Genomic DNA, 18,275 nt, shown 5'->3' on the forward strand with positions numbered 1-18,275 from the left:
TTTGAACAAAAAATAAGATACTTTGAAGAATGCTGTAAACTATCACTGTAAATAAGAATAACCCAGCGCTCTTACCACTTTAAATTCTGTTTTGAACACAAAATAAGATACTTTGAAGAATGCTGTAAACTATCGCTGTAAATAAGAATAACCCAGCGCTCTTATCACTTTAAATTCTGCTTAAACACAAAATAAGATACTTTGAAAAATGCTGTAAACTATCGCTGTAAATAAGAATAACCCTGCGCTGTTATCACTTTAAATTCTCTTTTGAACACAAAATAAGATACTTCGAAGAATGCTGAAAACTATCACTGTAAATAAGAATAACCCAGCGTTCTTAGTGCTTTAAATTCTGTTTTAATCACAAAATAAGATACTTTGAAGAATGCTGTAAACTATCACTGTAAATAAGAATAACCCAGCGCTCTTACCGCTTTAAATTCTCTTTTTAACACAAAATAAGATACTTTGAAGAATGCTGAAAACTATAGCTGTAAATAAGAATAACCCAGCGCTCTTACCGCTTTAAATTCTCTTTTTAACACAAAATAAGATACTTTGAAAAATGCTGTAAACTATTGCTGTAAAGAGGAATAACCCAGCTCTCTGAGCGATTTAAATTCTGTTTTGAACACAAAATAAGATACTTTGAAGAATGCTGAAAACTATCACTGTAAATAAGAATAACCCAGCGCTCTTATCACTTTAAATTCTCTTTTGAACACAAAATAAGATACTTTGAAGAATGCTAAAAAACTATCGCTGTAAATAAGAATAACCCAGCGCTCTTACCGCTTTAAATTCTGTTTTGAACACAAAATAAGATACTTTGAAGAATGCTGTAAACTATCGCTGTAAATAAGAATAACCCAGTGCTCTTATCACTTTAAATTCTCTTTTGAACACAAAATAAGATACTTTGAAGAATGCTAAAAAACTATCGCTGTAAATAAGAATAACCCAGCGCTCTTACCGCTTTAAAGGGCTCCTCGTAGCTCCAGTCTGCAGGGCCGTTTGGAGATGTTTCTGAGGGCCGGTCAGCAGGGCTCGGCTCCTCCTCGGGCTCCTCTTTAACCCTGACTGTGGCTCCAGGGGCTCCAGGGACTGACCGGCTGCCAGAAACAGCTGTATCTCTCTGCTGGAGCGCCAGACTCTGCTTACGGAGAAAGTCAAGCTCGTCTTCCTCACTTTCATCGTCTTCATCTTCATCCTCGGCGGAGTCTCGGCCCCGCTCCTCCTCATCCTCATGCTCAGAGTCCACACTGCTGGACATGATGATTTATTTATAATTAGTTTACTTTAGTTTGCAACCCAGGCTCACTGGAACTATAATATGTGCCCAGGGCTACAGTTTTGAGAACTGAGAAATATGTATCCTGGACTCCGCCTGCTTGCAGTTTTCCAAAATAAAAGTTTGCTTTGACATCATTTAAATGTGTTTATGTATTATGTACATATAAATGATATACAGTAGTCAACATCTGAAGTGGATCAGAAACATTTCACTTGTTGTGCTGTTCAGTAGATTTAGGATAATTGTGATGAATGTTTAGAACCAGTTCAAATGCTGACTACTGTATATTCATTCATTTTCTTTTCGGCTTAGTCTCTTTATTTATCAGGAGTCGCCACAGCGGAATGAACCGCCAACTTATCCAGCATATGTTTTACACAGCAGATGCCCTTCCAGCTGCAACCCATTTCTGGGAAACATCCATACACACTCATACACTACAGACAATTTAGCCTTCCCAATTCACCTGTAACACAGTGGGGGAAACTGGAGCACCCGGAGGAAACCCACGAGTACGCAGGGAGAACATGCAAACTCCACACAGAAACGCCAACTGACCCAGCCGAGGATCGAACCAGCGACCTTCTTGCTGTGAGGCGACAGCACTACCTACTGCGCCACTGCGTCACCCTTAATTTTAGTTTGTTTTATTTTAAAATTATATATTTTATTTAATACTGATACTAACATCTCAAAAAACTTAACTTAATTTATTTTTATATATTTTTTATTTTATTTTTTTATTGTGATACTAACATCTCAAAAACAACTCATTTTATTTTATTTTATTTTCATTCTTTTGTATTTAATACTGAAACTCACATATCAAAAACGCTATTTTCTGATTTTTTATTTTTCATTGAAATTATGTTTTATTCATATTTTAATTTTATTATTTAATTTTATAATTTTTTTTTTAATACTGACACATCTCAAAAATATAAATTAATTTATTTTTAAATTATTGTATTATTTTATTATGAAAAATTCATACTTTTTTAATACCAATACTAACATCGCAAAAACTTTACTTATTATTATTATTATTATTATTATTATTATTATTATTATATTTTATTATTATTATTTAAATTTTATTATTTAATTGTTGGTATTTTTTTATGTAATGCCGATATGATTACTGTTTATGTAAAGCACTTTGAATTGCCACTGTGTATGAAATGTGCAACAGAAATAAACCTGCCTTGCCTTGCCTTGATGTGTCTCAAAAATGCCATTTTATTTATTATTATTATTATTATTATTATTATTATTATTAATTGTTATTTTATTTGACTTTTTTATACAGATAATAACATCTTAAAGACTTGATTTTGACTTTTAACTCAATTTAAATTATTATTTTATTATTTTTATTTAATTTTATAATTAAATTAAATTTAATTTAACATCTCAAAAATGGTATTTTCTTTATTTTTTGTTATATTGTATTATTATTTTAATTTTAACATTTAATTGTATTTTTTTAATTAATACTGACACTAACATCTCAAAAACTTTATTTTACTTATATATTACTTATTTATTATTTTTATTATTATTTTAATTTTATTGTTTTAATTTTATATATTTTTAGTTAATACTGATACGAATGTCTCAAAAATGCTATTTTATTTTTATTATTGTTGTTTGTTTGACTTGTTGATACTGATACTAACATCTCAAAGACTAGATTTTGACTTAATTTAAATTATTATTTTATTATTTTTATTTAATTTGATAGTTTATTTATTTTAATTATTTAATACTGATACTAACATCTCAAAAACGTTTTTTTATTAATTTATTTTTTACTATGTTTATATTTTATTATTCTTTTAATTTTACTATTTATTTATTTTATTTATTACTGATAATAACATCTCAAAAACTTAATTTAATTTATTTTGACATTTTTATATTTGTTTAGTATTCCTTTTATTTAATAATGATACTAACATCTCAAAAATGTTTTTTTATTCATTTATTTTTTACTATTTTTATATTTTATTATTCCTTTAGTTTTATTATTTATATATTTTTTAATACTGATACTAACATCTCAAAAACTTAATTTAATTTAGTTTTAAATTATTATATTATTTTATTATGAAAAATTCAATCAATCATTCATTTTCTTTTCGGTTTAGACTCTTTATTAATCCGGGGTCGCCACAGCGGAATGAACCGCCAACTTATCCAGCACATGTTTTTATGCAGCGGATGCCCTTCCAGCTGTAACCCATCACTGGGAAACACTCATACACTCTTATTCACACTCATACACAACGGACAATTTTAAGCTTACCCAATTCCCCAAAAGGAAACCCACGCCAACACGGGGAGAACATGCAAACTCCACACAGAAATGCCAACTGACCCAGCTGAGGCTCGAACCAGTGACCTTCTTGCTGTGAGGCGACAGCACTACCTACTGCACCACTGCGTCACCCATGAAAAATGTATAATTTTATTAATATTATTATAATTGTATTATTTAATTTTATATATATTTTATTTAATACTGATACTAAGAATCTCAAAATTACTATTTTATTATTAATATTATTATTATTTGTTATTTTATTTGACTTTTTTATATTGACACTAACATTTCAAAGACTTGATTTTGACTTTCAACTTAATTAAAATATGAATATATATATTTAATTTTATTTTATAATTAATTTTATTATTTATTTAATACTGATACTAACATCTCAAAGACTTGATTTTAATGATGCATCATGTAAGCGTGCAGTCATCTGACCTGCTGGAGAGCAGCGAGGCGTGTGTGTTGATGAGTGCGGCTCCAGAGGCGCGGGCGGCCGCTAGTATTGCCTGCTGAGCCGCGAGCTGCTGCGTGTAGAAGAAGTGAGCCTCGCGGAGCCGCCGCTGCTGCTGTTCACTATGCAGACGCTCCTGCTGCTGCTGATGGAGATGCTCCAACATCGCCTCCAGCTTCAGGCCCGAAGAAAGACCCTCCTGACGAATACACACACACACACACACACACAGGTTTGTTTTTGGGAATTGTGAGGACATTACATAGGTTTCCATTGTTTATATCAGGGGTAGCTCAGCACAGTTTAGTTCCAGCCCTGCTCCAACACACCCACCTGTAGGTTTCAAACAAGCCTGCAGGGCTTCATTAGTTTGATCAGATGTGTTTATTTGGTCTTCTATATTATTAGTTTTCTGTATTTTATTTTCTTATTTATTTTACAGGGAAGTTTGGTTTATAGTCATTTATTTTGGCTTAACCCCGTCTCGATGTTATTCAGCTCCTTATTTTCAGTAAATAAATCATATTTTCTTGCTAATTCTCAGCGGTTTGTATTTTGGATTATATTTCAGAAGGAGAGAGCATGGAGGCACCTGGGATTATTTTTATAATCCCTGTTATCTTGTTACGTTTTGGTTAAACTTCATTTTAAGGATTTTTAATTTCATTCGTAACTGTTGGAACTAAACTGTGCAGAGCTGCGGCCCTCCAGGAGTTTGACACCTGTGGTTTATATACTGTATTAAGCACATTCAGGCACACATGCATGCATAAACGAACACCTGCATGCACAGACATACATTCAGCTCAATTCATGTTTATTTATATTGCACTTTTCACAATGTAGACTGTGTCAAAGCAGCTTAACATGGTTCTAGCAAAGTCCAGATTTCAGAGTTGAAGTTCAGTTTAGTTCTGGCGTCCGTTCTTCGTACGTGGATTACTCAATCAGCTGGATTTGGATATTGACGATTTGACATGATCCAGGATCGTTTCGTTCTTCAAAACTCTTCAACAGTTCTGGTAACTCAAACCTGCTAGGGAGCAGCAGCTTATTTCATATAAACAGGATTATATCAGGTCTTTTCAAGCTAAGATAATTGTTACGGTCCCTAATTTAAATATGACTCGTGAACCAAAGACAACGTAATATTAATAAAGAACGGCCAAAGTGCTCCAGCTAAATTATTTATTAACATAACCAGCAAAACAATCCAAAATGACAAGAGATGGGGAGCCCAACAACATAATAAATACCAACCAAACAAACCTAAAGCGGGTTAGAGCTCCCCACTCCAAACAAATATCAAACGGAAAGCATAAAGGAGAACACGACAATAAAGCCGTCAAAACTGTGGTGGCGTGGAGGAATGAGGGGAAAATCACGAGAAGTCAACCTCCATCTGCTTTAAAGGCCCGACGCCACCAAATCAACCAATAGAGAACTGAAAAGGGAAAAACAAGCAAACAAGTACAATTGGAAGTAATAATTAAGGGCAGGAGTGAACGCCACACGCAACACCTCCACCCCCAAAATGGTGAGAGAGAGAGAGAGAGTTTTATTGCCATTTCAGCTTCTATGGCTATGTCATGGCAAAAAATAAAAATAGATCAATTTTAGCACGTTTTATAAATACCAGCTTTTTATAATTATAAAAATATTCTAACAATTAAAAGTAATCAACAGCAATAAATAATATACAAGGTAAAATACATAAATAATAATGATAATATATAAGATAAACATCTAAAACAGTTTTTTAAGCTTTCCTTTTGATAAAAATTGTACAATTTTAGACGGATTCACATTTAAAAATATTTCATTTAAAGTCTGTCCAGATAAAAATTGTTGTCTGATAACATTAAAAATGAGGCACTCCACCAGAATATGTTGAACAGTTTGGTTTCATTTTGGGGCTTCTTCTCCTTTCAGTAAATGTTCATGTGTGAGTCCCCAAAATGGTGACTGGTAAACAAAACAAAAATATCTAAAACACCACCTATCACCATATGATAATACGTGACATTGCATCGGCCACCACATTACCTTTACCGGCAAAATGTTTAATTTCCAAGTTAAAAGCTTGAGAAACAAAGCCCATCTCATCAAGAGTTGGTTAGAATTACGCATTCTATGAATAATACTGAAAGTATGTACCAAATACTGATATCTTCTTACAGCAGTAGTTACATAGACTTGGGAATATAGTAAAGAGTTACAAAAAAACATATATATATATATATATATATGAAAAGACCCAATATATATATATATATATTTATTTATTTATTTATTTATAAATGAAAAGACCCGATCTAATCCTGTTTATTTGAAATAAGCCTGCTCCTGAGCAGGTTTGAGTTACCAGTAAGTTTAAAACATATAGAAATTAAACATATGCAATCTGCACTCCCAAATAAAAGTACAAAAACTGTCATGAGGGTTTCTGTCCCCAATGGGTTCAAAGAAAACATTTATTATTATGGACTTTTTTAAAACAAACTCGTCCTATTTTAAGGTACCAGCTTTAGTACAATTTGTTTATGACAATAGACATGTGCAATATTCAACAGTTTGCTTGTCTGTTTGGTTTATTTTTTTTAAGGAATAATCATTCATGCAGTCATGCACATGCTTTGACAGCTAATATTATGCTGATTTGATGTTTATTTTTAATTATTTATTAAAATAATTGATGTTTAGTTTAATTATAAATTTTAAACAGCCAGTTATTCCTTACGCCAGTTAAGAAACTTGAATAGTTTTGTGATTGTAAACATTCTAAGTAAATGTTATTTGTATACGATGCTTATAAAAACTTTAATAAAAACACAGTTAAAAAAGAAACTTGAATAGGCCTAGGCTACTAAAATAAAGAAAATCCGCTCTAAATGTAAAAGTAAAATGACTAAATACTGAAAGTGTAAAGCCTGCAGCCCATAACAAAGGTGAAAAGTTATTGCGTATCATATTTAACAAAGCGTTTACCACAAATTTATATCATTTAGCTCACATGGATAATTGAATATTAATTAGATGATGTCATTACGCTGCTGTGCTGTCAGCCAATCATTGCATTGTGGATCGACAGATCTGTCCTTTATCGACCTTATTCTTCAATGTGGAAGGGCGCACGTTTTTGCGATTGTTTTAGAACTTCCGATTCAGTTGTCTATGGGAGAAATGACTAGGAATAATAAACGCCAAAAAACGGTCAAACTACTTAGTCTACAAACAAGTGTTTGCATTAAATACAGACAAAGTAGAATAATATAATAAGAACATATCAGTTTGCAACACCAAGCAGCAAAACGAGCTGTTTTTAACGTTTAAAAATGAATGGAAGTGAATGAGACCGGAAGTTTCGAGCCAAAATGATTCAAATGGCTGCGCCCGCTCATACGCGGAGAATAAGGTGAATAACACACGCAGCGATCTCAGATCAGTTCATCCAGACATTTTAATCTGATTCGCAAACTTGTTTGAAGAGCCAAACTAGCCAGAGATCAGTTCTCAAGACTAAAAGATCCAGGATCTGCCAAATCATCTTAGATCATTTAAGAGAGGTACGAAGAACGGACCCCAGGTCAGTGTGGTTTAAGTTTCACTGCTGAGATTCCAAACACTGAAGAGCAAATCCATCAATGCGCAGCTCTACAGATCCCAAAACAAGCAAGGTGGTGGTGACTGTGGCGAGGAAAAAGAACTACACATGTATGCATGGACTCATGGACACACACACACACACACACACACACACACACTAGAAATGAGACCGGTTTCAAGGTTTACCACGGTTTGGAAAAACCAAGGTGTTAAAAACGCCAAAGAGTTCTGTTATACGGTAACATGAAAGTTTTTTTTGTTTTGTTTTTCACAACTACTTTATTTAGTTTTTTAGGGCAACAGTCTCTCCAGCAGAAAAGGAACCTCAAGCTACTGGTCTAAAATATTTTAAATGTTTCTGAAAATAAAATATATTGGGTTTAATTGTTTTTTACTCAAACATTTAAAATAACTTCTTTTGGTAATCACAGTAATAATCCCAATACCGTGATCTCGTGATATTTTTATCCAAGGTTATCATATCGTCACAATCATATACCGGCCTATGCCTAACACACACTCAAACATTTTAGTAAAGGAAAAATCAAATGCTCATGGTGAGACACAGGGCAACTTTTTGAGCAAAGTTGACAGGCAATATTGCAGACTGATGTTGCTTGGTTAAATTCCTATTGAAAATGTGCAACAAAATTGTATTAATACACACACACACACACACCACACGCACGCACGCACGCACGCACGCACACACACACACACACACACACACACACACACGTAGAGACAGACACACATTGAGACAAACATGCACACACACAAGATTATTTAAGTAAACGAAAACTATGGGGTCCAAAAAGGACATTACTCTGCAAAATTAGCTTTTTGTCTCGTTTCTAGTCCAAATGTCTACAGATTCTTAAACTAAGCAGCATTTTCCGGACAAGTACAAAATATTGGGTTGTTTTCAGAAATAATGAGTCAAAATGAAGTGAGTTTTTCCTTAAGACAAGCCAAACAACATGCCAATGGGGAAGGGGAATAATGTAGATTCAAAGTGAAGAGCAGATTATTTTGCTCAATATGTTGCAGCACATTTAAAACTTTCCTTCTAAGTTTTATTGCACGGACTAAACTCTGACTTTGATGTTTTATTTTATTCTATTTATTGAATTAAAAAATAAGAATGGCATTATTCATTTAATTAATAATTTTTATTTATTTATTAAGATGCAAATGTTTTGTCCACAGCTGCAGCAGATCAGTCACAACATCCTCCAGTCCCTGATTATTACATGCCTGCATTTTTGCTTTGCAAACACTGACTGATTTGGCTGCTGTTGCAAATTCTGCTGAAGTCACTAAATCAGCATAAACGCTTGCTTTCAGAAGCAACAGCTTTGATCAAATTATCAACAGATTGAACTTTAGCTTTGAATGCAGCTGACAGAAATAAAATCAGCATATCGATTTGGAAGAAAAGCCAATAAAAGCTGAATGTTCAGCATTGTGGATTATTGATCAAATTAGTTTTTTTAGTCTAAATAAAATATTCTATCATGCATGAGTTTAAATAAAAGTATTTTACATAGTAGCTATAGTCAAAATACAACATTTGAGAGCATGAAATGCACCTTATGAAGAATGATATTAATGCAGTTATTGAAATAAACATTATGTTGCACAGGTTTATATTTGGAAATTCCAAAAAAATACATTGTATGGGTCAAAAAATACATTGTATGGGTCAAAAAATACATTGTATGGGTGAAAGAATACATTGTATGGGTCAAAAAATACATTGTATGGGTGAAAGAATACATTGTATGGGTCAAAAAATACATTGTATGGGTCAAAAATTACATTGTATGGGTGAAAGAATACATTGTATGGGTCAAAAAATACATTGTATGGGTCAAAAATTACATTGTATGGGTTTCTTTTATGCCAAAAACCATTGTTGGCGCCAATAGCCTAGTGGTTAGTGCGTCGACACATAGCACCGAGGTGCTCACGGCGACCCGAGTTCAATTGCTGGCTCGAGGTCCTTTGCCGAGCCTTGCCCTATTTCTGCTCCCCATACTTTCCTGTCTGTAAATCTCCACTGCCCTTTCACATTGAGGTTAAAATCCCTAAAAAATTATTACAGAAAAAATCATCCCTGAAAAGATCCCTGCAGACATTTAGAAAATTTCCTATTAGGGCTTTACAATATTGGAAATATCTGACATTGCGATATTTTGCTTTGCTGTGATATTCATTCATTAATTTTCTCTTCAGCTTAGTCCCTTTATTAATCTGGGGTTGCCACAGCAGAATGAACCAACAACTTATCCAGCATATGTTTTACACAGCGGATGCCCTTCCAGCTGTAACCCATCACTGGGAAACATTCATACACACTCAATCAAACACACACACTAAGGACAATTTAGTCTACCCAGTTCCCCTATAGCGCATGTGTTTGAACTGTGGGGGAAACCGGAGCACCCGGAGGAAACCCACGCCAACACGGGGAGAACATGCAAACTCCACACAGTAATGCCAGCTGACCCAGCCGAGGCTTGAACCAGCGACCTTCTTGCTGTGAGGGGAACGTGCTACCCACTGCACCACGTGTCGCCTGTGATATATATTGTGAAAACAATTTCACCAGATGGTTTAAATAGCTCTATTTGTGAAAAATCATTCATTTAGATTGGTTGGGTTGAAATTTAATTGCATAATTAATTACAATAGAGCATAGAAAAAAGAGAATACACAGTGCTTTATTTTTTTATAATTTAGTTATAATTTAATTTAGTACCGTAAAATAACAGTGTAGTGGTCATTGTATAAATAAATCAGTAAAAATTCTCTTTATTTAAATGTTTTTAATAATGTTTTACACTTGAAATGCCTTTAAAACACATGCAACTGATAAGGTTTCACTCGGTTATGGTTATACCTTGCTATGATTTTACAAACCTCATGTTTTCTCAATTGATGATTAACTATAATCCCAACTCAATGTTGCATATCCTGCCACTTTTGCGAACACACACACACACATTGCAATATCAATGCTGAATCAATATATTGTGCAGCCCTATTTCCTAAAACTCCATTTTTGATTAGTAATGTGCATTGAAAAGAACTTCACTTGTTCAACTTTAAATGTGATTTTCAATTATTTTTAACCTTCAGATTTCAGATTCTCCCAATAGTTATATCTCAGACAAACATTATCCAAACAATCTCCACCATATGAAGATCCTCACCATCCTGTCTGTTAATAAAACAATAAGAATTTCTTCCTGCTCGTTTATTTATTCACTACATGAGCACTGATCATGTTCTGTTTACCTTTTTATTTAGATCGTGTCTTTTCATTTGTGGTCTGAAGAAACTGGAGCTCTTTCATCCAGTTAAATCTGTTTCAGGATCATTCAGTCATTCAGTTTCCTTCAGCTTGGACTCTTTATTCATCAGCAGAATGAACCGACAACTATTCCAGCATATGATTTACATAATGGATGCTCTTCCAGCTGCAACCTAGTACTGGGAAACACCCATACATCTTTCACACACACACACACACACACAATTCTATCTGACATTTTTGTCAGAATTGAGTTATTGACATATTCTTATTAACTGACAACTTATTTACATTATGGGATGCTTTTTTATAAATTGTTTGCATTTTAAGATATTTTATTTAAAAAACAAATGTCACACACATACTGTTTGCTATGGAATATCTCTAAATCATTCAGAACGCAAATAGAACCTTATAATTCTGAGGTGACGAATTCTGTTCATCAGTTCCCCTATAGCGCATGTGTTTGGACTGTGGGGGAAACCGGAGCACCCGGAGGAAACCCACACCAACACGGGGAGAACATGCAAACTCCACACAGAAATGCCAACTGACCCAGCCGGGACTTGAACTAGCGACCTTCTTGCTTTGAGGCAACAGTGTGTAAATGATATGCTAGAATAGCTAGCGGTTCATTCCCCTGTGGCGAACCCTGATTAATAAAGGGACTAAGCTGAAGGAAAATGAATGAATGAATCTGTCACCATTCACTGTCATTCTATAAAGCAAGGACCACAAAATCAGCTCAAAATCTTCTTCAATGTTCTACTGAAGAAGAAAAGTCACCTACATCTTACATCTGTAAGTAAATAAACAAACTGCTTTAAAAAAAAAACCTTTATTGGGTGCTTTAAAAACAATGACTCTGATCGACAGGTTAAAATGCATTAATAAACACAAACACACACATAATAAAACGCACAAATCTCAATGCAAACCTAAAGAAGCGATTGAGCAAGGTCAGAATCAGGCGATTTTACAACAGGACTAAAAACAGCGGATCAAAGCAGAGGCCCCTAATGAAAACAACATGCCTGAGAGTGTGTGTGTGTGTGTGTGTGTGTGTGTGCGTCACCACAATGATAGTAAAACATGCATGGTATCACCGCCATTGTGGCTACCCTGAGACAAAAATAAAAAGCCTAAATAATGAATATCTGGACATGACAGAGGCTTTCTGTGGCTTTACAGGGTGGAGACAGAAAATATACCGATTATAAAGAGCTTTTCTGCTCTAAATATCCTCACAATAAATGTAGGAAACATAACATCATCAAAGTATTAACTATACTAGCTTAATAAACTACCAATAGCTGTCGGTTCATTCTGCTGATGAATAAAGGGACTAAGCTGAAGGAAACTGAATGACTGAATGATCCTGAAACAGATTTAACTGGATGAAAAAGCTCCAGTTTCTTCAGACCACAAATGAAAAGACACGATCTAAATAAAAAGGTAAACAGAACATGATCAGTGCTCATGTAGTAAATAAATAAACGAGCAGGAAGAAATCGTTACTCTTTTATTCACAGACACGATGGTGAGGATCTTCATATGGTTTGTTTGGATAATGTTTGTCTGAGATATAACTATTGGGAGAATCTGAAATTTGAAGGTTAAAAATAATTGTTGAACAAGTGAAGTGACTTTTATTGACATTTTAGTCATTTAAAACAATAGAAGACATAATATCTAGAGAAAAACGTGTGTATAATAAGAGGAAATGTTTATTACAAGGTTTCATAGTGTAATAAACAACACCAACACACACAATATAGCACTGCACACTATTACACATGACGATAAAAGTCACTTTTTCAGCCTTTTCAAGGTTAAAAGTTGTTGAAAGAAAGATCGAGATCCCATCATGCAATTCAACATCTGGGAAAAATAAAAACCTGAATAACAAAATACAGAAAAATAGCTCATTTAGGGATATTTTAGGTGTAGTTATTAAGCTAGACTTACTGTAGGCATTAGGATTATGGGTGTAAAATAAGATCATACTTTATAAGTCGTGCCTAACTGAGTCTGGTTTCTCTCCAGGTTTTTTAATTCTTCACTTTCGTCAATTGATGAAGTTTTTTCCCTCTCCGCTGTCGCCACTGGCTTGCATGGTTCAGGATCTGTAGAGCTGCGCATCGTTGGATTTGCTCTTCAGTGTTTGGACTCTCAGTAGTGATTATTAAACCACACTGAACTGAGCTCAACTGAACTTAAACTCTGTAAACTGAACTACACTGTTCCTATTCACTCTGATCTTCTATGTGAAGCTGCTTTGACACAATCTACATTGTAAAAGCGCTATACAAATAAAGGTGAATTGAATTGAATTAAATAAGTACTAATAAACAGTCAATATCTTAATAATAGGCAGGTAATAAATAACATAAACGGTGACTTAATCTAAAGCGTTACCTAAATGCATGAGTAAAGCTGAGATATTTCTGCTTAAATAAGTTTAAAACACAAGCCAAACATTGACCAAATGATCATTTATAGTGAAATATTCACTTAAATTCAGTTAGATTTATTGCTCGCACTTTAAAATAAAGTTCCACTGACTAATGTATTTATTAACCAGACTTAACAATGAAAAGTACAGCATTTCCCTACTGAAAAAAACAGCCTAGGCTGGTTGGCTGGTTTAAAAGGGTTTTGGCCATTTCCAGGCTGGTTTTCAGCCATTTCCAGCCTGGTCTTAGCTGGTTAGGCTGGAAAACGACCAGCTAAAACCAGCCTAGCCAGGCTGGGAGCCCAGCCAAAATCAGCTATGTCCAGCTTAAACCAGGCTGGTCAAACTGGTTTCAGCTGGATTTAGCTGGTCATTTTCCAGCCTGACCAGCTAGGACCAGGCTGGAAATGGCTGAAAACCAGCCTGGAAATGGCCAGAACCCCTCTAAAACCAGGCTGGTCAACCAGCTAAAACTAACCAAACAGCCTAGGCTGGTTTAAGCTGGATTTTTCAGCAGGGTTATTAATCATAGCTCTTCTTTATCAGCTTCACTGGCTTTCAGTAAAATATTGCATCGATTTTAAAGGGCACCTCTTTTACCTCTTTTTCAAGATGTAAGACGAGTCTTTTGTGTGTCCAGAATGTGTCTGTACAGTTTCAGCTCAAAACACCCATCAGATTATTAATCATAGCTTTCAGAATATTGGGTTTTCTGCTCTGAACACACTGTAGTTGTTTTTGTGGCCTGTGCCTTTAATGCTGGCTCTCCCCGCCCACCGTTCCCACGTGCCTGTCAGAGTGTGCCTCGATCTCCACCTCGGCTGCGTCAGATAAACAGCACAGTGACAGACATGAAGGAAGCAGATCTCACATATCGAAATACTACAGTAAGAACTTTCCCACTGATTATTTGATGCATTTGTTGTGGAGTTACACACAGTTCTGTCCAAACAGCTCACAAATACGGATTTTCATCATAGGTGCCCTTTAATATTACTTCTCACTTTTAAGGCACTTCACAATCTTGCTCCTCAATATCTCACCAAACTTCTCCATATCTACACCCCTTCCCGCACTCTTAGACCATCCAGCTATATCTCTCTGGCAACACCCCGCAGCTGATTAACAACTATATGGGAGCCAGATCTTTACGCCTACTCGGCTATGGAACTTTTAAATTCCCTCTTTTTAAGCCGGCTTTCTCATGATTATTTTTATCATGTTATTTTAGATTTAAGATGTGTTTGTACTGTATTTGCAACTCTTTTCATGTAGTTGAAATTATGATTGGCCATGTTTTATTCATTGTTTTTGGTGTGTTTGTTGATGTTTGTTGTGAGGTGATTTTTAGTGTCCAGAAAGGCGGCATTTATAAATAAAATGAATTATTATTATTGTTATAGTTCAACATTTACTAATGCATTATTAAAATATAAAGTCGTGCTTGTTAATGATAGCTAATGCACTGTGAGTTAACATGAACTAATAACGAATGACTGCATTTTTATTAACTAACATTAACAAAGATGAATAAATACTGTAATAAATTTATTGTTCATTATTTTTTCATCTCGGTAAATGCATTAACATTAATTAATGCAATCTAATTGTAAAGTGTTACTGAGTTCTCCTCTGAAATTAGATTTTCATTTTGTTAATGCTGTTCTTTTAGATTAAATGAATGATATTTTTACTGCACTTGCATTTCAGCTTCATATTAATTTGCTTTTTTCTGTAAAATAAGACAAACATTATGAATAAGAATAGTTTTACTTCATTTAATACTGATATAAATATATATATATATTTTTTTTTATTAAAGAAATGCCCCCGATTATTATTTTAAAAGCTTTATGACCAAAATATACATTTCAGCTTAATTTTAATTTGCTTTTCTCCTGTAAAATAAGACAAATATTTTGAATAAGAATAGTTTTACTAAATTTAAAACTGAAATATCTTGTTTTTTTATTAAAGAAATGCATCTGATTATTATTTTAAATGCTTTTTAACCAAAATATACATTTCAGCTTTATTTTAATTTGCTTTTCTCCTGTAAATTAAGACAAACATTATAAATAAGAATAGTTTTACTTAATTTAATACTGATATATATATATATATATATATATATATATATATATATATATATATATATATATATATATATATAATTTATAAAGAAACACATCTTATTATTATTTTAAATGCTTTTTCAACCAAAATATGCATTTCAACTGTAAAATCAGACAAATATTATGAATAAGAATAGTTTTAGTTCATTTAAAACTGAAATATCTAGTTTTTTTTAAATAAAGAAATGCCCCTGATTATTATTTTAAATGCTTTTTAACCAAAAAATATACATTTCAGCTTCATTTTAATTTGCTTTTCTCCTGTAAATTAAGAGAAACATTATGAATAAGAATAGTTTTACTTAATTTAATACTGAAATATCTCAGTTTTATTAAAGAAACACATCTTATTATTATTTTTCAAATCTTTTTCAACCAAAATATGCATTTCAGCTTCATTTTAATGTACCTTTTTTCTGTAAAATAAGACAAACATTATGAATAAGAATAGTTTTACTGAATTTAAAACTGAAATATCTTGTTTTTTTTAATTAAAGAAACACATCTGATTATTATTTTTAAAAGCTTTTCAACCCAAATATGCATTTCAGGTTAATTTTACAACAAACATCTATCTATCTAACAAACATTTTTACTTTTAATACTTTTTGCTGAACATTTCAATATAAAAAAACAACAACAAAACAAATAAAGCTCCGTGAGAGAAACAAACGCAGATGTTGACATTTATACAATACACACATTCATAATTGACATTTTCATATATAAATCATCCGCGTGTGTTCAGCAGAAGTGGATCAGAAATAAATGCATGAAAAAATCAAACATAAAAAACAATCAGCCAAATCTACATATTAAGAATATGTATTTACTTCATGAATTCACTGAGACATTTGTCTGAATATTCATCATAATTGTCTATAACCATTATATTTTGACAATTAGATTAATAAAAAGATAATTTTAAAACGGTTTCGCATTGTGCATATTTTATATTTATATTGTTGTAGTTTAATGTAATTGTTCTTATTTGTTTTATTTAATTGATTTTTGTGTTATTATCATTATTGTTTGCTCAAAACAAACTTGTAACACAAATTAATTATTTGTAATTGAAAACAAGACACAAATAAATGGTATTTCCTCAGAGTGGTTGCATTTAAAACAACCGAAGTCAATGATAAGAGACACAAACACAGAGGTTTTTATTCAGCATTAAGAATATCTCGTTTTTGTTTGTTTGTTTTTTTTATTTAAAAGAAACACATCTGATTATTATTATTATACTTTTAAAAAATATGCATTTCAGCTGAAAAATACTGAAGTTTGCTCTAAAAATCCTGGGTTATTTCAATCTAATTTTAAGCTAAATATTGAATAATACAGCCATATATTTTACATTCCATTTATAGGATCACATTGAACCCAAAGTTTAGCTTTGTCCAAACATCTTTGTCTCAAAGTAGGTTGAATTTAGTTTTTATTTATTATATCATTTATCGAATTATTTGCTTTAATTTGAAGGATATCAAAGAAGCGTTTAGTACAAATTCAATCGAGATTTAATAAAAAAACGACAAAAATTAATGTTTTGACTAATAAACGTGACAAATATGCTTGACAATAATAAATAAACGTGACAATTACCTACTTTATGCAGCATAGTTCGATAAGGACACAAACATATACACGTAAACACACACACACACACACACACACACACACACACACACAAACACACAGACGTGAGCACAGACACAGGTTGTATTCTGATTTACACTCATGTTTACAGCTACATATTAACGCATCTCCTGTAAGTTTTTAGAGTTTCAATCGATTTTTATTCATGTCTAAAATGTGTATTAATTATTTTAATTAGTATTTTAGCAAAAATACCTTTAGTTGTGAATTCAATCGAAATTTTAAAAACGACTTGACGCAAATATATAACATAAATATGATGTTTTCACTGGAAAACGTGACAAACATGCAGAAAATAGTACAATTTAGCTACTTTTTTGCAGCGTAGTTCATTAAACACACATTCACACACATATATCGGGCTATACCCTGATCTCCACTCGTGTTTACCGCTGAACATGAGCGCATCTGCAGTAAGTTGCTCCTCACCATCTGTGTTTTGTTGTTGTCCACCATCCTGCACTTCTCTCCGCCAACTCCCGGTGAGTGGTGGCCGGTGGCCGGTACTCCGGTGTTTCCAGCAGCAGACGCGCGATCACAGATCAGCGCTCAAAATCCCGCAGAGTCCCTTCCGCTCCGCCCGCGACTCTCTGGCGCTTCCTCACGCACTGAGAGAGAGAGAGAGAGAGAGAGAGAGACTACACACACACAGAAGGAGAGAGAGAGGGAGAGAGAGACACGCGCGCGCGCACGCAGACACGCGCATGCGAGAGATAATAAATGAACAAATTAAAATATAAAAACAAAAGATATAAAAGAATATATCAACAAATATAAATGATTCATTGTAAAAATACGGATTATTATTTATTACTGTTTTATCTAAAATATTGATTGTTAGATGTACAATTTATTCCTATTTATTCATTCATTTTCTTTTCAGCTTAGTCCCTTTATTCATCAGGGGTCGCCACAGCGGAATGAACAGCTAACTTATCCAGCATGTTTTACACAGCGGATGTCCTTCTGGCTGCAACCCAGTACTGGGAAACACACACACACTCATACACTACAG

The 18,275-nt window shown here is 33.4% G+C and overlaps 1 protein-coding gene across 3 annotated transcripts in view; it reads right to left on the reverse strand.

Annotated features, from left to right (window-relative positions):
• si:dkey-205h23.1 (AT-rich interactive domain-containing protein 3B) overlaps positions 1 to 17,841 on the reverse strand; it is a 104,887-nt gene extending 87,046 nt beyond the window's left edge. For 2 of the 3 annotated variants that reach the window (XM_056478891.1, XM_056478890.1), the window contains exons 1-3: positions 17,690 to 17,841; positions 4,068 to 4,282; positions 977 to 1,268 (exon numbers count right to left, since the gene is read on the reverse strand). In XM_056478891.1, the coding sequence (XP_056334866.1) occupies positions 977 to 1,268; positions 4,068 to 4,282; positions 17,690 to 17,716 (534 nt within the window). In that variant the 5' untranslated portion in view covers positions 17,717 to 17,841. The remainder of the gene's footprint in view (positions 1 to 976; positions 1,269 to 4,067; positions 4,283 to 17,689) is intronic. The other variant, XM_056478892.1, reaches the window with a different exon arrangement.
• Between the last annotated feature and the right edge of the window lie 434 nt (positions 17,842 to 18,275).

The sequence above is a fragment of the Danio aesculapii genome, chromosome 18 (assembly GCF_903798145.1).
Source record: "Danio aesculapii chromosome 18, fDanAes4.1, whole genome shotgun sequence".
Classification (NCBI taxonomy): Eukaryota; Metazoa; Chordata; class Actinopteri; order Cypriniformes; family Danionidae; genus Danio; species Danio aesculapii.